At 41.4% G+C, this 24,600-nt stretch overlaps 1 protein-coding gene across 5 annotated transcripts in view; it reads left to right on the forward strand.

Moving 5' to 3' along the window:
• The first annotated feature begins 3,093 nt into the window (after window positions 1–3,093).
• The window catches only part of LOC106139652 (inositol 1,4,5-trisphosphate receptor), a 77,341-nt gene continuing 55,834 nt past the window's right edge, over window positions 3,094–24,600 (forward strand). For 4 of the 5 annotated variants that reach the window (XR_009657389.1, XR_009657390.1, XR_009657391.1 and 1 more), the window contains exons 1-8: window positions 16,796–16,924; window positions 17,878–18,043; window positions 18,295–18,438; window positions 19,401–19,545; window positions 20,465–20,621; window positions 21,250–21,352; window positions 21,708–21,886; window positions 22,288–22,443. Coding sequence is in view for 2 of the 5 variants with exons in the window: in XM_060951581.1 (XP_060807564.1) it covers window positions 16,806–16,924; window positions 17,878–18,043; window positions 18,295–18,438; window positions 19,401–19,545; window positions 20,465–20,621; window positions 21,250–21,352; window positions 21,708–21,886; window positions 22,288–22,443 (1,169 nt within the window). In the remaining 3 variants the exon portion in view is untranslated. Of the gene's footprint in view, window positions 3,210–3,797; window positions 3,869–4,626; window positions 4,743–8,226; window positions 8,347–9,956; window positions 10,075–10,435; window positions 10,549–10,967; window positions 11,199–11,879; window positions 11,993–12,361; window positions 12,503–13,172; window positions 13,258–14,431; window positions 14,593–16,795; window positions 16,925–17,877; window positions 18,044–18,294; window positions 18,439–19,400; window positions 19,546–20,464; window positions 20,622–21,249; window positions 21,353–21,707; window positions 21,887–22,287; window positions 22,444–24,600 lie in introns of those variants that run through there. The other variant, XM_060951582.1, reaches the window with a different exon arrangement.

Below are 24,600 nucleotides of genomic sequence, written 5' to 3' on the forward strand. Positions count from 1 at the left end.
CAATAGTTATATATTCGAATGAAATATAAAACTTAGATACTGTGCAACCTTTCTGAAAGCACTATATCTCGGACGGTTGTAATCTGTCTGACAGCAGAATGAGTTACTTCATATTGTTTCTTGACTTCCAAAGTCCTTGTGGCATAATTATTGTAGTATAGATGTAGCTGGTGCAGGTTTGGTTTGTTTGGTTAGCCTCTGTCTTCATTATTGTATGTGTACTGTCTAAATTGATAATTCCGTTCGGTATCATCTTTTTTATTATAAAACTCTACTGTTTATGTGGAATTCATAGATAATTTCGCTCGGCCTCATCTTTTTGATTACAATATTTTGTGGAATTTCCAAAATAAGTTTTTCACTTTCACCAGCCATCATTTTACTCTTTTGCATATGGTCAATCATAGTCAATTCATCTTTTTTGGTCTTCCAATATCGAAATCTTTAAAAGCGTTAGATCAAATTGGTTTCCCAAAACTAGAATAAATTTTAAAACTGGCAATAAATTATGTATTTCTGGTTCAACATCTGTTTTTCCTCCCGTGGAATAACCATCATTGTTTACGCCAGCACTTTCGTGGTTGTATTTGCAATGTTTTGTTATAACATGAACGGAGGTACGTCTGTCATTGAATTCGTTCACCATTCAACGTCTGAATGTAAATTGACATGAATTGAAAACTTTGTCTTGTTCGCGAAATGATATTTCCATAGATAGCACAAGTAAGATATTTTCTCACGAAGCCAATTGAAGCTCGCTAAACACCTGCTGAAAGTTCTTTGGAAGTGTTTGAAATTGTTCTTCAGATGTTAAGTCATAGCGTTCATTTTTCTTGGGTCAATTATATTATTTTTTATGTGAATTGTTCCACTTATTGTATAGTAATTTATCGGTACAATAGTATCTTTATAGTTGGTTTAAAAATTACACAGCACCTAAAATTTCTAATATTTTAGTACATACTGTTCCAATGGCTGACCTGAAGGACAAGTGGAATCGTAATCCTCTGTATGGCTGATTGGTTAAAACTAACATAAAACTTAAAGGCTGTTTAATTCATACCTATTTGATAATTTTTGTAAACGTCCTAGGAAGCGCTCTGTATATTAATAATAATTACTGTTAGTAAAATATAAGACATAATTAAAACAAATGACGGCTTATAGACTCGCTAGTTACAAATTTTCAAATGACACTACAACTAAAGCCTTTGAAATTTAAGTGACAACATAGAATTGCTAATGGAAAATTTAATGATATACGTGTGAGCCCTCTCACCTTCCTTTATCCCGTCCACCACAACATCAGAATTGAAATACAAAATGTCTTAACAATTCATCAATTTTAAACTTTAGAAACGAGATGTGCATGGCACAAAATCGTGTAGCATTCTAAACCGACCGTCGACGGCAAAGATTCAGATGGTTATATCTGAAAATCGTAAGATATGTTACGCCGTGGCTTTAGTTGTGGGAATAATTCTAATTTGCTACCTTATTGACGTTAAGCGAGCGTGGTACAAGATTATTCTGCATACGTTCTACATTGCGTGTGATATGCTGAAGCTGCTCATCAAGTTGGTTGAGCTGTATTGATGGATGTGTGAGGGTGAGTGTTATATCTGGAACATGACTTGAACTTATACGTCTGTATCACATCTTGAATGCCTGTCAACGTGCAAGGATTAACTTACGTGACGTGTACAGAGCATTATGCGATGCTAGATCATCTCATCAGACTGTATCATACCTAATTACACTGGTTCAATGTGCAAGTTTCTTCATGATGATTTTTAGGCAATTGGATGTATAACTTTTTGTTTATTTATTTATAACTTACAAATATCGTTACAGAAAATCCTTTGCGATGGCGAGGCTCTAACGATGGCAGTAGTTACATATACATACATAATACATAAATACATACATATAGTCACGTCTAAATCCCTTGCGAGGTAGACAGACAACAGTCTCAAAAAGACTGAATTGCCACGTTCAGCTGTATGGCTTCAAGTTGGAATCGAGATTCAAAAAGTGACAGGTTGCTAACCCGATGCCTACAGAGGAGGCCCAAGTTAATAAGCCTCTCCCTTAGTCACCTTTTACGACATCCATGGGAAAACTATTTTAAAGTGCCGGAAACCACACGAAGAATATTAAACAAAATAAAACCATCAGTGAGCTAGGTGCCACGCGGACCTTCGCTTTCATGGTGGTCCAATTTTGGAGGTTTATCGTTAAGTATAAACAAAAATACGAAAATTTTCCCTCAATAATATTTATATGGTAGCAAAGAGGAAAGCAAAAGTTATTTAACATAAATAGCCGTCAATCCCCTGGACTATAATTTTCAATTGATTCGTGATTGGAGCACGCCGTTGTTCCCGTGGGAATTAATAAATCGATTTGCTATGAAATGAATTGGCTAGGTTGAAAGTTATTTAATCATAGTAATGCGTCATGATGGCTACTGCTGCCTAGTAAAAAGAAATTGACTGTATTAAAAATATTGTACTTTTATTAGCTTTAGTGTTTTAACTCGGAGCTTATTACGACTTCGCCCGCGGGAAATAAAGCCTTTGTGAGCTTATTGGGCTGTGGTCATGGACCACAGATGGTCATGCATGGTCATGGTCAGATCCTACCTACCCTTTGGTGAGGTGACGACGCAGCTGGGCTAATGCGAAGAGTATGAAGACCTAGTTTTAGCTTGGAAGTAAGACGTACTATAAAACAGAGTGATCTTATTTATACTCTGGACTGGACCATCTAACACCGCACCAGTTGTCAGTAAGGAAACAATTGTCCCAAGTTGTGTTATTGATTTTTTGTACTAAAATTTGTTCTATTAGTAGAAAAAGCAGGATTTAGAATGTCCTGTTTGTTGTAATTATGTTCTTAGTAGTGCAAAAGGGACTTTTTTTCTGCCATAATGTCCAAAACTAGTGATCATTTTAAAAATTCAACCACACTTTGAATGAATTAAACTTAATTTGATTAATCAACCAAATTCTTCTGTGTTGTAATATTGTGTGTTTTAGACACAGATGGTAACTAAGGGATTTAAATGATTTTATTTTGTCGGCAGGTGTCGTTGCATGGTGGGGGTAAGGAGACGGCGCCATCATGGGGGACAGCTTCCTCCATTTGGGGGACATCGTGTCCCTTTATGCGGAGGGCTCTGTATCAGGATTCCTCAGTACCTTAGGGTGAGTTCACAGGTCGCCGAATTACAGAAGCGTTAAGCTCACGACTTGGCACCAGTTTGGGATGGTATTGATCTCGGTATTTACATGTTGTGGGGGTGAGAAGCTACGTACAGAAACCGGTACCACAAAAATGTCAAATGCAATTTAGTGGTGGCGCAGTTACATGATTTTGTAAAGATTTTTAGTACTGAAACAAACAAAGATAAACTTTTTTTTCTGATTTATTCTGCATTCCCTAAGAAGATAATAATCCTATAGTGATGACTTCAAAGATGCAAATGTTTAAATGGCTTTAGAAATAATTTATCACTGTGTCTGTACTGTTTTCTCTATTTCTCCGAATTCCCATCATAAAATATGATGGGATTTGAGTATGGGACCATTTCGGGAGTATTCTCTTTAAGAAGATTAATTATCATCAAAATAGGTTCTAGGGTAATGTAAACATAAAGTCGAATTCAGATCCTCCCCTTCTTTAAAGTTGGTTCAAAAAAAAGTCAGCTGTTTGTAAAGTCTCTTTCTGTTGTAATCGTTATTAACATAATTTCATTGTCAATGAACTAAATTAATCGTGTGATATTCCTGCAGGTTGGTAGATGACAGGTGCGTGGTCTGCCCAGAGGCCGGCGACCTGACTGATCCGCCCAAAAAGTTCAGGGGTGAGTGCCCAATAGAAGTTATTAAACTTTCAAGAGGACACTATTCTAGTACTGTCAGATTTGTGAAATTTCAATACTTTCAAGTTCAATTAATTCAAGGTTTGTTCAATTCATTCCATGGCATGAAATTCTGTGACAGTCAAATCTTTCGACGAAATTAAGTTGCGTAGGATTTTAACAAACATGTTCGACTAAAACGCACAAACATGTTCGACTAAAACGCACAAACATGTTCGACTAAAACGCGATTTAGCTAACAATTAATTCAAACACGTTTGGTGTGCCATTTTTACCATATCTAGTGACCTTCGGCCTAATAATGTAATCAGTGCAATGCATAGATTAATGGCCAACTTGGAGTAATAACGTATAGGATGAGTGTGATATAATAAATAGACTGGTAATAGAATGAGAGCTGTTATTTTAATTAAGTTTAAGAGTTATCCTGAAGTCATAGCAGACTTAATTTAAACCTAAAGAAACACTAGTTCTGCCAAATTGCCTGAAAATGATTGTTTTTCGTTTCAATTTCGTGACTAGATTTTTCCTGCATCTGTGTTAACACGGGTATTTCTAGAAAATACTAGCCTTTGTTGCTACCGAAATTTGAGTCTATAAAAAATTTGTGCTAAATTTTTAAAGCCCTTAAAGGAAAATCTAGCCAATTGATAAAAACGAATCATTCACTACAAAAAAAACAAATATGTTCTTTTTAAAACATACAAATATTAAAGTATGCATGTCTGTATGACTTCCAGATTGCCTGTTCAAGATATGCCCTATGAACCGCTACTCCGCTCAAAAGCAGTTCTGGAATACTGCCAAGCAGTCGGTGAATTCCAACACAGACACCGGTTTGCTGAAGAGGTTGCACGTGAGTTTTGTTTTAGCTACATGAAGTCCATTGCTGTCACTGGAATCCCTCTCCACAAAAGGTGTCACATTACTGCTGGTTGCGCAAACCCAAAGATAAGGCTCATGGAGTTCACTGCTGGACATAGGGCCCCACAAAGTTGCCAAATTACAGCTGATTATCTATAAGCCAAGGATGTCTTTGCTGACAAATTTGGAAGGGGAAGGCCTAGACTAACATATCTTGTTCATATTGGGGACGTCCTGGTGTTAGGTCTGATTAAGTGTACCTTAAACTGTCGCGCTTGTGTGAAGAGTTATGAATGTGGTGTGCTTCAGGCAACTGAGCTGGTTGTGTACCAGTGGGTAGACGTAGCCCTCCTTACAAAGTTGCCCACTTATTCCTGACAATGTCGGAAGGGTAAGGCCTAAAGGATGGTTCCTTGGTCAAATCGGGGACGTCCGGGCGAAAGGTCTAAACCTTAAACCGTAGTACGTTAGTACCTTAAACCAACTTGCTAGCATAGAGAGAAGATTAAGATGAAGTGAAAGAAATATACAGGGATCGTGGCAAGCAGGAAGATATGTAGTCTCTTTGTCCCCTTGGAAAAGAGGCGTGATTATGTTTATGTATTTTTGACATTTGTTATAAAATAGATTGTTATACGTTGATATACTTATATTACCGATGCATAGTTTTATATGTGCCCAACTGTACGTTAAAAAATAAATCAATGACATTCAAAAATAATGCGGCCGACATTCCTGTTATTTTCACCTTTCATCAAATGTAATTCTTTCATCAATTGCCTTTTAATGCTTTTAATAGATGGGTCGACGAACTTTTTCGATCGATAAATCACAATTTCGCTACTTTAAATTTGCCGACATAAATTAATGTAAAAGTTTTTCTCTGATATCTAGTAATCGGGCAGAATATAACCTGGAAGAACATAAAAGTAGGTTTACCATTAAACCATGGTTTAATGCTGCGTGCCATGGCACGCAGCTAATTGACACATACATATAATCATGTCTATATCCTTTGCGGGGTAGACAGAGCCAACAGTCTTGAAAAGACTGATAGGCCATGTTCAGCTATTTGGTTTTAAGATAGAATTGAGATTCAAATAGAGACAGGTTGCTAGCCCATCGCCTTAAAGAAGAATCCCAAGTTTATAAGCCTACCCCTTAGTCGCCTTTTACGACATCCATGGGAGAGAGATGGAGTGGTCCTATTCTTTTTTTTATTGGTGCCGGGTACCACACGGCGCTTGTTGACACTACATACATATATACGTATATACATGTCTTTGTCTTTTCACATAAAAATATTAATGTTATAATTGTGTGCCATTTATATCCATTGCATAACAACATTAATGTGATTTATATCATCTTTGTGGTCATTTTTGTTAAAGAAAGTAATATTTTGTGTTTTAAATTTAGTTCGTCTCGTTCCGTGGGATTCGTGTCGAGTGAATTAAAACTTTTCCTATTAAATTCGTTTCGAATGTACGAAGGTTTCATTAGACATTGTAGCGACTAGGTTTGGTTAAACTTTGTAATAAATTGTAAAAAGTCGGAAGTTTTACATTTTGCTAGCTGTTTCCAGAGTTTTAACTGTAATAAAATGAATTAACTGGCAAGTATGAGGGAGATATAGAAGGAAGAGTGGCTGCGGGAAATAAAGTAAATGGGGCATTACATTCTTTTATGAGAAGTAGGAGGGTATCAAAAAGTGCTCGATTGGCCGTGCATAATGGTGTGTTACTGCCTACACTTATGTATGAGAGTTGGGTATGGCAGGAATAAAATAAAAGTAGAGTAAATGCAGTTGATATGAGAGCTTTAAGAAGTATGTGTGGTGTTAGTTTAAAAGATCGAGTTAGAATTATGGATGTTAAAGAAATTTGTGGAGTGAAAGAGTATGTGGTGACTAAAATTGAAAAGAGTATGTTGAGATGGTTTGGACATGTCGAGAGAATGGATGTTGACAGGAACTATGAAAGGAATTTATGAGGCAGAGCGCCCGAAACTACACGGATAAGATCTGGGAGAGATTAAAGTCAAGAAATCTAGAGGAATCCTCACCTGCCTCCGTGACCCTTTTAACAGGGTTACAAATGATATAAGCACCCATTCCAGTAAATTTAGCTTCAAATACAAAGGGACAGATGATTTATACAACGCTCAGACTTAATGGCGCTATGCGTCAAAGTAATTGGCTCTACGCTTTGGTAATAAAGTTGAAATTTCTACATTGACAGATATATTATACGCTCGGATTATATTGAAGCATTGTTCGCTTTTAAGTTGCACAATATGATGACCTGTTTATTTTGGTTTCTTAATATTTTGTTATGTTAATTTGAGATTGCAAGATGATTTTCGTACAGTTTATTGTAATTATTTTGTTTTTAATTACCAACTAAGATAATCCTCTTCTAGAAACTAATTCAGTTAATGTATGAATTATATTTTTATCTAATAATAGAGGCCGCCCGCGAATTCGTTCGCGTGGAATGATTCCCGCGAGAACTCCGGCATAAAAAGTAGCCTACATGTTATTCTGGGTCTTCAGGTCTACCTAAATACCAAATATCATCGTAATCGGTTCAGTAGGTTTTGCGTGAATGAGTAACAAACATCCATACTGACATCCTGACATACTCACAAACTTTTGCATTCATAATATTAGTAGGATATAAGACACTAAGATTGATTGACTGATCCATCAACGCAGCGACAAACTAATGGACAGCTCGAGTTGAAATTTGACATGTGGATTAATTTGTAAGATTTACTATACTTATAATATTTGATTTGAATGTGATTTCCTACGCCTGGCAAAGTATGTCTGACACTTAATTTCTGACCATCGTTATATACACATGTATATAATTAATTGTCAAAAATACGTATTTTTAAGGAATAAATTTGAATTGCTATGATTTAGGCATTCGCTAAGGAATGGTTCTTGGAATTCCCGCGGGAGATCGGAGATAACGGGATTTTTCATTTAAGGCGGGTGGAGCCGCGGACGCTCTCTAGTCTACTTATACGATACTTTGTTGATTGGTCGCCCACTGACTGATCTGGACTAATTTACACAATTGTATCAATGTCTCGCTCGTATTGTTTGATGCACAGTTAATTCTTGAAGTTGATATTTTAAATGAAATCCTAGTTCCTATAATACTATGTTAGCCCATTCTAGCCCATCGCCTAAAAGAAGAATCCCAAGTTTTAAATATAATATTAATTTAACGTCGTTCCGAAAAAGGGATAGGCTTACAAACTTTTAGGCGATGGGCTAGCCACCTATCACTATTTGAATCTCAATTCTATCATTAAGCCAAATAGCTGAACGTGGCCATTCAGTCTTTTCAAGACTGTTGGCTCTGTCTAGCCCACAAGAGATATAGACGTGACCATATGTATGTATGTTTTCGAAAAAGTAGTTTGTATATTTTCTTAATTTATTTGAGTAACTTTTGTTCCAGCATGCCGCTGAGATCGAGAAAAAGCAGAATGAGTTAGAGAACAAGAAGCTGTTGGGGACTGTCGTGCAGTACGGTAGCGTGATTCAACTGCTGCACGTCAAGTCCAATAAGTACCTCACTGTGAGTACGCGGCCTTAGACCTTCTACTTTAGAGAAGACGACTGTGAGTGTGCGGCCTGAGGCCTTCTTGTTTAGAGAGGTCGAAACTGTGAGTACGCGGCCTTAGACCTTCTACTCTAGGGAAGACGAGAATGTGAGTGTGCGGCCTGAGGCCTTCTTGTTTAGAGAGGTCGAGACTGTGTGTACGCTGCCTTAGACCTTGAGAAGACAAGAATGTGAGTGTGCGGCCTTAGACCTTCTACTCTAAAGAAGACGAGACTGTGAGTGCGCGGCATGAGGCCTTCTTGTTTAGAGAAGTCGAGACTGTGAGTACGCTGCTTTAGACTGTGTTTAGAGAAGACGAGCTGTGAGTATGCGGCTTTAGACCTTGTTTAGAGAAGTCGAGACTGTAAGTACGCGCCCTTAGGCTTTGTCCAGGGAATACGGGATTGTCAGTACGCTGCTTTAGACTGTGTTTAGAGAAGACGAGCTGTGAGAATGCGGCTTTAGACCTTGTTTAGAGAAGTCGAGACTGTGAGTAAGCGGCCTTAGCCCCACTCTAGAAAGACGAGACTGTGAGTGCGCAGCCTGAGGCCTGCAAGTTTAGAGAAGTCGAGACTGTGAGTACGCGCCCTTAGGCTTTGTCCTGGACAAAGCCTAAGGGCGCGTAATACGGGACTGTCAGTACGCTGCTTTAGACTGTGTCCAGGGAATACGGGACTGTCAGTTCGTTGCTTAAGACTGTGTCTAGAGAAGACGAGACTGTGAGTACACGGCTTTGGACCTTGTCTAGAGAAGACGAGACTGTAAGTACGCGGCTCTAGACTGTCTACTCTAGAGAAGACGAGACTGTGAGTGCGCGGCCTTAGACCTACTCTAGAAGAGACGAGGCTATGTGTACGCGACCTAAGGCCTGCTTGTTTAGAGAAGACGAGACTGTGAGTACACAGCCTTAGACATTCTTATCTCGAGAAGACGGGACTGTGAGAACACGGCCTTCTTATCCTCGAGATGGTATCAATAATACCTTCTACACACCAAAGTTGATCGTTAGCAGAGTTTAGGGCGATTTGACTATCTGCAAATTTTTATATGTAAATAGCTTTACGGCAGTATTATTTCGTCCAATAGAATCGTCCTACATTTAGATGCTTACTTAGGTAAGCGTATTTAATGTTTTATAATAGACATTTTTACACTGTAACACCTTGTGGGGGAAGCAGGTGTACTGAGATACTATAGCTCTGCTTAGTACGAAACCCAGACTGGGTTCTAAACTATCTCACAATTGTTCCACATAAAGATGTACTTACTATCTATTAGTTTTAATGTTGGATTGTAAAAAAAATTGCCGTGTGGTTCCCGGCACCAATACAGAAAAGAATAGGACCAGCCCATTTCTTTCCCATGGATGTCTTAAAAGGCGACTAAGGGATAGGCTTACATATTAGTGATTCTTTTTTTAGGCGATGGCCTAGCAACCTGTCACTATTTGGATCTCAATTTCATCATTAAGCCGAGCAGCTGAATGTGGCCATTCAGTCTTTTCAAGACTGTTGGCTCTGTCTACCCCACAAGGGATATAGACGTGATCATATGTATGTATATATGTATGTATGTTATATTTGCAGGTGAACAAGAGACTGCCGGCATTGCTTGAGAAGAATGCAATGCGCGTTCACTTGGACGCGAATGGCAATGAGGGCTCATGGTTCTACGTCATGCCTTTCTATAAACTACGATCGACTGGTGAGTCAGTCAAATACTTCTGGCACGCTTAGCTAGCACATTTAAAACGTGATCGTCGATAGGTTGTACTATGAACGTGTATGCGCCTAAAAAATAGAATCCCAAGTTTGTAAACCTATCCCTTAGTCGCGTCGTAAAGAGATAGAGTGGTCCTATTCTTCTTTCATTGGTGCCGGGAACTACATGGCACTATAGAGATAATATAATAAATATCTGCTTAGTAAATTAAAAAAAACGCGTTCGGTTTTTTTTTGGTTTTTGTAAAGTAAATCAACTGCTGCACGTCAAGTCCAAGTAACAGCGGAAATCGTTCTATCCTATAAATATTATAATTCTTTATTGCTATCTTTCTCCTTGACAGGGGATAATGTGGTGGTTGGAGACAAAGTGATAATGAACCCGGTGAATGCTGGTCAACAAGTCCTACACGTATCCTCAAATCACGAGCTACCTGACAATAGTGGCTGTATGGAGGTCAGTAATGACTACATAAATAAATAAATATAAATAAATATACATGTTTTTATACCTTCGTCCTTCTGAGATAAGTCAAAGACGAGAGTCAGAGACAAGACTTTAATAAAAAAATTCGAATTGTTATAAAAGAAGTTCTTTTCAAATTCTACATATTTAGTCTATGGTAAACTTGTATTATCTGTCATTGGATCATCAAAAACTTGAAATCCTCGATTTCGAATCTTTTATCTGTCTATATATTTTTTAAATTAAAATAGGTATAGGTTACATCAGGGTGCATCTCAACTGGCTTATCAAAGGTTTACGTTATTTGTTCTTCGTAAATTTTTACCGCTATTCTACCTCTTTGTCAGATCAGCAGCATCATATTATATGGCAATTTATTTTTAAATGATCAATATTAACTTCTTTCCAAGGTGAATGTGGTGAACTCATCCACGTCATGGAAGGTGACACTCTTTCTCGAGCACAAAGAAAACCAAGAGGAGATTCTGAAGGGTGGGGACGTAGTGAGACTGTTCCACGCGGAACAGGAGAAATTTTTGACAATGGACGAGTATCGCAAGAGGCATCATGTGTTTCTGCGTACCACCGGAAGGTCCAGTGCCACGGCTGCTACCAGCAGCAAGGCTTTGTGGGAGTGCGAGGTAAGATTTTGAAGTTGCAAAATAAACATTAGCGGTCCTAACATAAAACCTTGAGGACGCCGCGTACAATAATCTTACACCAGTATAGAATACTGTTTATCATACGCTGTTCGCTCGATTGTGACTAACAGCTCGTTCGTGACATTAGTATTTCTAGAATTTATTTAAGAAATAAACCTTAGCTGACTTGACAAAATACCCTGAAAAAACACCACGTTTTATAGGTACCCTTTACATAAAACTCCTGTTATTCACACACCTACAATTCAAATTAGCATTATATAAGTTGATTAAAAATTTTATTTCGTCAACATGTTCAATTTGTATTTAATGTCAATTCCAAATTTTTATCCTTAAAAAACTCGTTAATTGTACAATACGAGTATGCTTTATTTATTAGTAATCATTTTAATTGATTTATTAATATTTTATCGTTTTCTTCACAACGTAAATTGTCAGGAAGGGTGTTATATATTTTTATTGTCTTGGCTAGTGGGCAGGACTTAAATAATTATAATTTAGATTTAGTTACTACTTATGTACATATGTTTCTTTCTTGAACGATATCGTCGCGGCAAGTGATCTTTATTTAATTGTAAAATTGTTAATGTCGACTATCTATTAATGTATGCACGTAACTGTTTGTAAATTAGCTGGTAAATTGTTATATTTGTTAACAAGGTGGTACAACACGACCCGTGCAGAGGCGGTGCCGGCCATTGGAACTCGATATTCCGGTTCAAACACCTCGCCACCGGACACTACCTGGCGGCCGAAGCTTGCAACAAACCACCGTGAGTCTTTTCAATCCTAATTCAAATTCAAAATTTTTATTCATTACTATTGACCCTAAAAAGACGCCTTATATTTTTTTTTCTTAAATATCTTCAATGTACAGACAAAGTTCAGTTACAGTTTTGTTATATGTATGGATTATAGGTGTTGTGTATTAAACTTACTTTAAAAAAAAATTGTCAAACGTAATGACGTTGTCATTGTGGTTTTCGTTATACCGTCCAGTTTTGTAACTTCGTGTCTCTTCAAACCATGACATTGACAGAATCACCGAAAGTCCGGTGTAAGCCATAATATAGAAAAGAAAGAAAAACAAAGAAAGAAGAATGAAACAGTTACATTACACTTTGCAATATTTTTTTTTGCAGAGATGCAGTAATGGAAGCCGGCTCGCCAGCCTACCAACTGGTTTCAGTGCCGCACTCTTCAGAGATTGCTACTCTGTTCGAGCTGGACCCCACCACCATGACCCACTCCGACGCGCCTGTGCCTCAGAGCAGCTATGTCAGGTAATTCAGCTATGTCAGGTAATTCAGCTATGTCAGGTAATTCAGCTATGTCAGGTAATTCAGCTATGTCAGGTAATTCAGCTATGTCAGGTAATTCAGCTATGTCAGTGTAGGAAGAATAGAATAGATTTATTTTCAAAATTGGATATAAGGTATCACTAATTGACGTCACATCACTTAAGTCTAATTATAACTAATACCGCTTCCAAAGCGCATGTGTAGAAGCGGCGGACAAACTACACTACAGCATTTTCATCGGACGTCAATTTACAATACATACATACACCAATTTTCAAGTTGGTCCTAAATCTGTACTTAATATTATAAAGCTGCAGAGTTTGTTTGTTTGTTTGAACGCGCTAATCTCAGGAACTACTGGTTCGAATTGAAAAATTTGCGTCGAATAGACCATTTATCGAAGAAGGATTTAGGCTATATAAAATCACGCTGCAACTATAAGGGGCAAAGAAATAATGAAAAATGTGAAAACAAAAAACAGGGAAAATTATTCATCCTTGAGGGCTACAATGATGCCCAAAATAACTATTCCACGCGGACGAAGTCGCGGGCACAGCTAGTAGTTAATATTTGTTATTTTGGCCAGAAATTTTTATATATTTTTTGTTTTTTGAAGATTTTTCTAGAGTTTTATGTTCTCATCCTGTTTCAGGTTACAGCACCTTTGCACGCATACGTGGGTGCATTCCACTTCGATACCCATTGACAAGGATGAAGAGAAACCCGTCATGTCTAAAGTAAGTCATTTTATTTCTCTATAGTGTGGAAAAGAATGTCTTAAAACCTGCCAAAGGGCCCAAAAATCTATACTACTAAAAGAAATAGGTTATACCGACTTGGAAATAATAATAGTCTAAACCATTGAATAAATCTGTTTGGATTTAATTAGTAATAGTCATAAAGATACAATTTTTACATAAAAAAGCTGCTTATTTTATATACGTGTGGTTCCCGGCACTATTACAAAAAAGAATAGGACCACTCCATCTCTTTCCCATGGATGTCGTAAAAGGCGACTAAGGGATAGGCTTATAAACTTAGGATTCCTCTTTTAGGCGATGGGCTAGCAACCTGTCACTATTTGAATCTCGGTTCTATCATTAAGCCAAATAGCTGAACGTGGCCATTCAGTCTTTTCAAGACTGTTGGCTCTGTCTACCCCGCAAGGGATATAGACGTGATCATATGTATGTATGTATGTATTTTATATAAGCTTTTAAATATGTAACGATAAGTTAAATGTTGATTTTATAAGTCGAAAAAATCGGGACTGTGGTCAGTGGAAAGATTTAGTATTTGTATTCTGTTCGGAAATGAGACGTGATAATAAAAATATTTGTATATAATAATTCTTTACGTTCCGTACCGTGTGGTTCCCGGCACCAATATAAAAGAGAATAAGTCATTTCCATAAAAGTCGTAAAAGGCGACTAAGGGAAAGGCTTATAAATTGTGATTCTTATTTTAGGCGATGGGCTTATGATAGATTGGGATTTAAACAGTAACATGTTGCTAAAGAAGAATCCCAAGTTTATTCGCTTCTCCCTTGATGGACTTTTACAATGTGCACGTTAAGTGAAGCATTTGGTACACACTGTTTTTGCATGGAAGCTATCAAGCAAGAATTTGTTTCTCAACAAATATATAATATGCCGTGTGGTTCCCGTCACCAATACAAAAAAGAATAGGACCACTCCATCTCTTTCCCATGGATGTCGTAAAAGGCGACAAAGGATAGGCTTATAAACTTGAGATTCTTCTTTTAGGCGATGGGCTAGCAACCTGTCACTATTTGAATCATCACAAGCTGAACGTGGCCATTAAGTCTTCAAGACTGTTGGCTCTGTCTACCCCGTATGGGATATAGACGTGACCATATGTATGTATGTACAAATATATACTATTTTGCAGGTGGGCTGCTCAATAGTGAAGGAAGACAAGGAAGCTTTCGCGTTAATATCGGTGTCCCCGAGCGAGGTTCGGGACTTGGACTTCGCTAATGACGCGTGCAAGGTGCTGTCGGCCCTGTCGACCAAGCTGCACCTGGGCAACATCGAGCACAACGAGAGGAAGTGAGTTCTAGAACATTCTTGACGTTTTCAGAAGGAACATAAGCACTCCGAGCGAGGAACGGAAGAAAGTAGGTGTCCTCTAGTACATTTCAGGTTGAACCTTCAAGAGTTAACGCAGTCAGTATCACCAAGCGTGGTTTAAGAACTGGAAAGATCTAGAACATTCTAATGAAGACAAGGAAGCTTTATGATATCGGTGTCTCCAAGCGAGGAACGGGATGAGGACTTCGCGAACGACCAAGCTGCACCTGGGCAACATCGAGCACAACGAGAGGAAGTGAGTTCTAGAACATTCTTGACGTTTTCAGAAGGAACATAAGCACTCCGAGCGAGGAACGGAAGAAAGTAGGTGTCCTCTAGTACATTTCAGGTTGAACCTTCAAGAGTTAACGCAGTCAGTATCACCAAGCGTGGTTTAAGAACTGGAAAGATCTAGAACATTCTAATGAAGACAAGGAAGCTTTATGATATCGGTGTCTCCAAGCGAGGAACGGGATGAGGACTTCGCGAACGACCAAGCTGCACCTGGGCAACATCGAGCACAACGAGAGGAAGTGAGTTCTAGAACATTCTTGACGTTTTCAGAAGGAACATAAGCACTCCGAGCGAGGAACGGAAGAAAGTAGGTGTCCTCTAGTACATTTCAGGTTGAACCTTCAAGAGTTAACGCAGTCAGTATCACCAAGCGTGGTTTAAGAACTGGAAAGATCTAGAACATTCTAATGAAGACAAGGAAGCTTTATGATATCGGTGTCTCCAAGCGAGGAACGGGATGAGGACTTCGCGAACGACCAAGCTGCACCTGGGCAACATCGAGCACAACGAGAGGAAGTGAGTTCTAGAACATTCTTGACGTTTTCAGAAGGAACATAAGCACTCCGAGCGAGGAACGGAAGAAAGTAGGTGTCCTCTAGTACATTTCAGGTTGAACCTTCAAGAGTTAACGCAGTCAGTATCACCAAGCGTGGTTTAAGAACTGGAAAGATCTAGAACATTCTAATGAAGACAAGGAAGCTTTATGATATCGGTGTCTCCAAGCGAGGAACGGGATGAGGACTTCGCGAACGACCAAGCTGCACCTGGGCAACATCGAGCACAACGAGAGGAAGTGAGTTCTAGAACATTCTTGACGTTTTCAGAAGGAACATAAGCACTCCGAGCGAGGAACGGAAGAAAGTAGGTGTCCTCTAGTACATTTCAGGTTGAACCTTCAAGAGTTAACGCAGTCAGTATCACCAAGCGTGGTTTAAGAACTGGAAAGATCTAGAACATTCTAATGAAGACAAGGAAGCTTTATGATATCGGTGTCTCCAAGCGAGGAACGGGATGAGGACTTCGCGAACGACCAAGCTGCACCTCTGCAACATCGAGCACAACGAGAGGAAGTGAGTTCTAGAACATTCTTGACGCTTTCAGAAGGAACATAAGCAGGCTGACGCACTAATACCAGTGTCTCCGAGCGAGGAACGGAAGAAAGTGGGTGTCCTCTAGTACATTTCAGGTTGGACCTTCAAGAGAAAACGAAGTCAGTGTCACCAAGCGTGGATTAGGAACTAGGAAGATCTAGAACATTCTAATGAAGACAAAGAAGCTTTCGCATTAATATCGGTGTCTCCAAGCGAGGAACGGGATATTTTGGACTTCGCGAACGACCAAGCTGCACCTGGGCAACATCGAGCACAACGAGAGGAAGTGAGTTCTAGAACATTCTTGACGCTTTCAGAAGGAACATAAGCAGGCTGACGCACTAATGTCAGTGTCTCCGAGCGAGGAACGGAAGAAAGTGGGCGTCCTCTAGTACATTTCAGGTTGGACCTTTAAGAGAAAATGAAGTCAGTGTCACCAAGCGTGGATTAGGAACTAGGAAGATCTAGAACATTCTAATGAAGACAAAGAAGCTTTCGCATTAATATCGGTGTCTGCAAGCGAGGAACGGGATATTTTGGACTTCGCGAACGACCAAGCTGCACCTGGGCAACATCGAGCACAACGAGAGGAAGTGAGTTCTAGAACATTCTTGATGCTTTCAGAAGGTATATAAGCAGGCTGACGCACTAATGCCAGTGTCTCCGAGCGAGAAACGGAAGAAAGTCGGTGTCCTCTAGTACATTTCAGGTTGAACCTTCAAGAGTTAACGCATTCAGTATCACCAAGCGTGGATTAGGAACTAGGAAGATCTAGAACATTCTAATGAAGACAAGGAAGCTTTCTTAATGATATCGGTGTCTCCAAGCGAGGTTCGGGACTTGGACTTCGCGAACGACGCGTGCAAGGTGCTGTCGGCCCTGTCGACCAAGCTGCACCTGGGCAACATCGAGCACAACGAGAGGAAGTGAGTTCTAGAACATTCTTGACGCTTTCAGAAGGTATATAAGCAGGCTGACGCACTAATGCCAGTGTCTCCGAGCGAGGAACGGAAGAAAGTGGGTGTCCTCTAGTACATTTCAGGTTGGACTCTCAAGAGATAACGCAGTCAGTGTCACCAAGCGTGGATTAGGAACTAGGAAGATCTAGAACATTCTAATGAAGACAAGGAAGCTTTCTTAATGATATCGGTGTCTCCAAGCGAGGAACGGGATTTGGACTTCGCGAACGACCAAGCTGCACCTCGGCAACATGGAGCACAACGAGAGAAAGTGAGTTCTAGAACATTCTGGATCTTTGTGGTTGAAACTTCTTTAGAGCAGTCTTCTAGAACAGTGCAGAAGCTTTTGATTTAAACTGCTAGTAGAAAGCTATAGCACTTGTATCAATGCCTCCAAGTGAACCAAATTATTCAATAATGTCTTCAATTGAGCCCGTTTCCCGCACTTTAAATTAGAACTACTCCATATCTTTTCGCGCATATGGACGTGTAAAAGGCGACAAAAGGATAGGCTTATATATATATGGGATTCCTCTTGTAGGCGATGGGCTAGCAACCTGTCACTATTTGAATCTCGATTCCATCATGAAGCCATACAGCTGAACGTGACCTTTCACTCTGACTATATTGACGGCCTCTGTGGCGCAGCGGTAGTACGCTTGTCTGTGTCACCGGAGGTCCCGGGTTCGAATCCCGGTCAGGGCATGATGAGAAAAGAACTTTCTCTGATTGGCCTGGGTCTTGGATGTTTATCTATATAAGTATTTATTATAAAATAAAGTATCGTTGAGTTAGCATCTCGTAACACAAGTCTCGAACTTACTTCGAGGCTAACTCAATCTGTGTAATTTGTCCTGTATATATTTATTTATTTATTTATATATAGACGTGACTATATGTATGTATGTCTTTAATCCCAGGGCTCTGACATGCCTCCTCCAAGACATCGTGTACTTCATAGCGGGCTTCGAGAACGAGCCCAACAAGTCCGAGGCCCTCGACCTGGTGGTGGAGAACCCCAACAGGGACAGGCAGAAGCTGCTGCGGGAGCAGTACATACTGCGGCAGCTGTTCAAGATACTGCAGGTAATGTGGACACGTCATCATTTCAGCTGCAAGAAGTCCAATGACGGTCATTGACCTCCCCCAATTACCATTTAAACAATTGAAAGCGTTTCAGTGTTTTACCTTGTGGTACTATTTTAAATAGTAGGCATTATTTTATGGGTGGTGCGTATTTATTACTTTTCCCTGCGTATGCATATGGCTGGCATAAACCACCGCCGCCATTTTGGTTCGTCTTATATTCTTAGTGGCAACTGTGTGTCTCTTCCCAGGGCCCATTCCAAGAGACCGCTGAGGGCGAGCCGTTCTTGAAGATCGAGGAGTTGTACGACCCTCGCTACGCCCCCTACAAGTACATGTTCCGGCTGTGCTACCGGATATTACGGCTGAGTCAGCAGGATTACCGGAAAAATCAGGTCAGTGTTCCTAAAAGTCATGATTCTGTTTGCTAAATTTGAATAGAGTGATTTAGGGCTTATTACAAGATGGCTTTTTGTCTTCGGGAACAAAACATTTGCTTGTGTATTATTTTAAAATCATTGAAAAAGCAGTAGCTATTAATGATCTGTTAAAGGAATTAAATTCAAATTCAAACTTTAATTTGCATAATATAATAATTTAATTATCAGGTAAGACGTAAATCCTCAAGCCACAGAGGATGTAACTGGACCTGAAGGATGATGATAGCATTCACATATACAGCCCAGCCCGTGACACTGAATAACTTTCCTTATCTATAGAAAGATTGAAATCCGAGAAATAAATTATAGGTATTGTAGCGACATCACTAATAATGCCACACACCAACTGTCAATCGTCGCGAAGGAATTGACGCGTTCAGCCAATAGCAGCGGAGATTCTAAATCGCGCAAACAATGATTTCACGAATTGAAGCATGAATACAACCTCCGACCTAACATCGACTGTTGCGCGGTTCCCCAGGCATCTCACCTAGCCTGGTGGAAGATCTTCCCTTTCGTGGAGGTCGGGCCGAAACATCGCTCCAACTACAGAATACTGAAGTAATAATATCAGCTAGTCAGCATTTTTATATGAAATCAAAATTTAATTTTCGGATTTCACTCCATGCTTACTAAGAAAAGTTTTTTGGTTTCACGCACAGATTAGATCCTGGGCGGTTTGATACCTCATTTCCGTTACACCTTGTATTAGAACTGAATGAATACAATTGAATTTCAACTTTATCCCGTCGACTCCTAGTGTAGGAATTAGCACAATTTCATCTCTTAAGAGACAAACTTATAGTCTACCGTATGACTTCCAGTTGTAAGTATACCCCTATGGCATTCGAAATCAATTTATATGTACCGGCTTAAAAATTGATGTGATAATTACAATAAAATTCTTATATTTATAGGAATACATAGCGAAACACTTCGGCTTTATGCAAAAGCAGATCGGCTACGACATCTTGGCCGAAGACACCATCACGGCCCTGCTACACAACAACAGGAAACTGCTGGAGAAGCATATCACGGCTTCGGAGATAGAGACGTTTGTCGGTGAGTTGTTTACATATACATATATGTGGGAGAAGTTTTGTTTTTATTTAAATCCTTTTTGTTAGCTAACCTTATTTTTACGTTGGTAACATTAAGAGATAGAATAGTGAGTCTGTGGTACGATGTAAGACGTTATAAGATGTGTTTTTAAGAAGTCCAATAAAATAAGAAGATTTACGATATAATTCCGCACTGTTTTACTTTCATTCCCACATATATGTACAGTACATACATACATAAAATCACGGGTCAGGTCAAAAGTACCCGAAACCGCCGAGCTTGCATGAAGAGAGTTATGAATGTGGATGAAGCGAAGGAAGTATGCAGAGATCGTGGCAAGTGGAAAAAGGTAGTCTCTGCCTACCCCTCCGGGAAAGAGGCGTTATTTTATGTATGTATGTATGTACATATAATCACGTGTATTTCCCTTACGTGATAGATAGGGGCATACGGTCTCGAAAAGACTGATAGGCCAAGTTTAACTGCCTGGCCTAATGATTGAATTTATTGTTATTGTGAGTTGTTTATTTGTTGTAAATGCACCAATAGAAAAAGAAAAGGACCACTCCAATGGATGTCCTAGGAGGCGAGTAAGGGATAGGCTTATAAACTTGGGATTCTTCTTTTAGACGACAGGCTAGCAACCAGTGACTATTTAAATCTTAATTCTATAATTTAGCCAAACAGCTGAACGTGGCCTATCAGTCATTTTAAGACTGTTGGCTCTGTCTATCGCGCAAAGGATATATGTATATATGTAAATATATAAAGTAAACATCTTTTATAAGTTGGTACTCTAAAACCTACACTCCCGAATTTAGCGCCACCTACTTTGATTTACATATTTTTTATTTGTTAGCTGTGAACGTGAAACGAATCAAATATTATGTAAATAATGTGGAGTTATAATTATTCTTAGGCCTCGTCCGTAAAAACATGAAGACGTGGCAGTCCCGATTCCTGGACTATCTGAGCGACCTGTGCATATCGAACAAGAAGGCCATCGCCGTCACCCAGGAGCTGATCTGCAAGAGTGTGCTGTGTGCCAACAACTCGGACATTCTGATCGAGACCAGGTACAGTAGTACTACCTGAGTCCTGTACCTGCATTGTAACCTACCGCCAAATCATAAAGAATGAAAACTCAATAAAAATAACGACCTTATTGCAAGTACATTGAACTTAAATTTAAAGAAAAATGTTTCCTGTCTCGCTCATAATAGCGGCCATTTCGCGAAATGGCCTGCTCTGATAGGCTCAACTTCTCAAATATTATCGCGACATACAGAAATTTGATCTCTGCGCAGGTAAATCGGTTTAATTAGATAATACAGTGACTATGTTATCGAATCGCTACGCCGTCTGGCAGGACAGCCGTGTAGTAAATAAAAATAAAATAAATAAATATATACTGGACAAATTACACTAATTGAGTACACGGATACAATGGACGAGATCACTTTTAGTGATAAGCTTGCCTTTTGCTGCAATTCGTTATGGTTCAGTAGAGAGTTATTGTATTGTATTGTACTCTGTCTCTTATTCATAAGATTTATCACAGGTTATCAAAAAAGTGGCTTTTCAGTCTTCAAGATATAGACGTGATTATATGTATATCAAAAAAATTTATCCCAACTAATTATAATCGAAATGTATGACAATGTCTTTTAACTAATTAAATCTTTTGTTTCTTTGAATATTCAGATTGGTCTCGACGAAATATGAAAATACTAAATCTAAAGACGGCGACGATAATGACAAGTATACCATTGAAGACGAAGTTATTTTATTGTGGAATAACAAGAAGGTGAGTATTTATATATTTATTATTTTTGGTTTTTTTTTGGGTACCTAGTAAAACAAAATAGCTCATATATACCAAAGAGTACGTCATAACACGTATTTGTAATAAACTAGCTTTCACCCGCATCTTCGCCCGCGTGAATTTAGCGTCACCTACAAAAGAAAACAGCTTTTTCGCAAAGCTCATGGGAACTATATTTTTACCGAGATCAAAAGTACCTTTAAGTACCTATTAGTCTTTCTCAAGACCCTTACTTTATATATATACACAAAATATTAAAGATAATAATTGGTTCAGTAGATAACGCGTGAAAAAAGATTTTTTTATAATATACTAAATATTAATATTTCCTTTTCAGAATTCAAGACTACTATCAGAACTAGCGGCCGAAGCGAGAGTCAATCCGAACAGCGAATCGGCCGCCATCTTGGATTACTACCGCCACCAACTTGACCTGTTCTCAAACATGTGCCTCAACCGACAGTACTTGGCCCTGAACAGCCTTTCTCCACAGCTTCATATACATCTCATATTGAAGTGAGTATACATAATATCATGCCTCTTTCCCGGAGGTGTAGGCAGAGACTACATCCTTCCACTTGCCACGATCTCTGCATACTTCCTTCGCTTCCTCCACATTCATAATTCTCTTCATGCAAGCTCGGCGGTTTCGGGTTTAGTGAGTATATATAGATAGATTAACTTATTATTGCACCCTTAAAAAACAAACGAGTCGGCCATCTTGCTGTACTAACGCCATCTATTAGAAATGTTCTACAACATCTCAAACGATAATACATACATACATAAAATCACGCCTCTTTCCCTAATCGATAATACTTGGCCCTGAATAGTCTTTCTCCACAGCTTTAAGCAAAGAACTATGTACGGATTGTTTTTTTTTTTTTTTTAAATTAATATTTTTTCTCTGTTCCCAGATGTATGTCGAACGAGCAGCTGCCGTACGAGGTGCGCGCGTCGTTCTGCCGCCTGATGCTGCACCTGCACGCCGACCGCGACCCGCAGGAGCCCGTCACCCCCGTCAAGTACGCGCGGCTCTGGACAGAGGTCTGCGAGCGGATACACGTGCTGCAGTGAGTGTCCTACTGCAGCCACAGGGCGGAGGCAGCTCCTGAGACACTGTCACCCCCGTCAAGTACGCGCGGCTCTGGACAGAGGTCTGCGAGCGGATACACGTGCTGCAGTGAGTGTCCTACTGCAGCCACAGGGCGGAGGCAGCTCCTGAGACACTGTCACCCCCGTCAAGTACGCGCGGCTCTGGACAGAGGTCTGCGAGCGGATACACGTGCTGCAGTGAGTGTCCTACTGCAGCCACAGGGCGGAGGCAGCTCCTGAGACACTGTCACCCCCGTCAAGTACGCGCGGCTCTGGACAGAGGTCTGCGAGCGGATACACGTGCTGCAGTGAGTGTCCTACTGCAGCCACAGGGCGGAGGCAGCTCCTGAGACACTGTCACCCCCGTCAAGTACGCGCGGCTCTGGACAGAGGTCTGCGAGCGGATACACGTGCTGCAGTGAGTGTCCTACTGCAGCCACAGGGCGGAGGCAGCTCCTGAGACACTGTCACCCCCGTCAAGTACGCGCGGCTCTGGACAGAGGTCTGCGAGCGGATACACGTGCTGCAGTGAGTGTCCTACTGCAGCCACAGGGCGGAGGCAGCTCCTGAGACACTGTCACCCCCGTCAAGTACGCGCGGCTCTGGACAGAGGTCTGCGAGCGGATACACGTGCTGCAGTGAGTGTCCTACTGCAGCCACAGGGCGGAGGCAGCTCCTGAGACACTGTCACCCCCGTCAAGTACGCGCGGCTCTGGACAGAGGTCTGCGAGCGGATACACGTGCTGCAGTGAGTGTCCTACTGCAGCCACAGGGCGGAGGCAGCTCCTGAGACACTGTCACCCCCGTCAAGTACGCGCGGCTCTGGACAGAGGTCTGCGAGCGGATACACGTGCTGCAGTGAGTGTCCTACTGCAGCCACAGGGCGGAGGCAGCTCCTGAGACACTGTCACCCCCGTCAAGTACGCGCGGCTCTGGACAGAGGTCTGCGAGCGGATACACGTGCTGCAGTGAGTGTCCTACTGCAGCCACAGGGCGGAGGCAGCTCCTGAGACACTGTCACCCCCGTCAAGTACGCGCGGCTCTGGACAGAGGTCTGCGAGCGGATACACGTGCTGCAGTGAGTGTCCTACTGCAGCCACAGGGCGGAGGCAGCTCCTGAGACACTGTCACCCCCGTCAAGTACGCGCGGCTCTGGACAGAGGTCTGCGAGCGGATACACGTGCTGCAGTGAGTGTCCTACTGCAGCCACAGGGCGGAGGCAGCTCCTGAGACACTGTCACCCCCGTCAAGTACGCGCGGCTCTGGACAGAGGTCTGCGAGCGGATACACGTGCTGCAGTGAGTGTCCTACTGCAGCCACAGGGCGGAGGCAGCTCCTGAGACACTGTCACCCCCGTCAAGTACGCGCGGCTCTGGACAGAGGTCTGCGAGCGGATACACGTGCTGCAGTGAGTGTCCTACTGCAGCCACAGGGCGGAGGCAGCTCCTGAGACACTGTCACCCCCGTCAAGTACGCGCGGCTCTGGACAGAGGTCTGCGAGCGGATACACGTGCTGCAGTGAGTGTCCTACTGCAGCCACAGGGCGGAGGCAGCTCCTGAGGACACTGTCACCCCCGTCAAGTACGCGCGGCTCTGGACAGAGGTCTGCGAGCGGATACACGTGCTGCAGTGAGTGGTCCTACTGCAGCCACAGGGCGGAGGCAGCTCCTGAGACACTGTCACCCCCGTCAAGTACGCGCGGCTCTGGACAGAGGTCTGCGAGCGGATACACGTGCTGCAGTGAGTGTCCTACTGCAGCCACAGGGCGGAGGCAGCTCCTGAGACACTGTCACCCCCGTCAAGTACGCGCGGCTCTGGACAGAGGTCTGCGAGCGGATACACGTGCTGCAGTGAGTGTCCTACTGCAAGCCACAGGGCGGAGGCAGCTCCTGAGACACTGTCACCCCCCGTCAAGTACGCGCGGCTCTGGACAGAGGTCTGCGAGCGGATACACGTGCTTGCAGTGAGTGTCCTACTGCAGCCACAGGGCGGAGGCAGCTCCTGAGACACTGTCACCCCCGTCAAGTACGCGCGGCTCTGGACAGAGGTCTGCGAGCGGATACACGTGCTGCAGTGAGTGTCCTACTGCAGCCACAGGGCGGAGCAGCTCCTGAGACACTGTCACCCCCGTCAAG

This window comes from Amyelois transitella, chromosome 25 (assembly GCF_032362555.1).
Source record: "Amyelois transitella isolate CPQ chromosome 25, ilAmyTran1.1, whole genome shotgun sequence".
NCBI classification, from domain to species: domain Eukaryota; kingdom Metazoa; phylum Arthropoda; class Insecta; order Lepidoptera; family Pyralidae; genus Amyelois; species Amyelois transitella.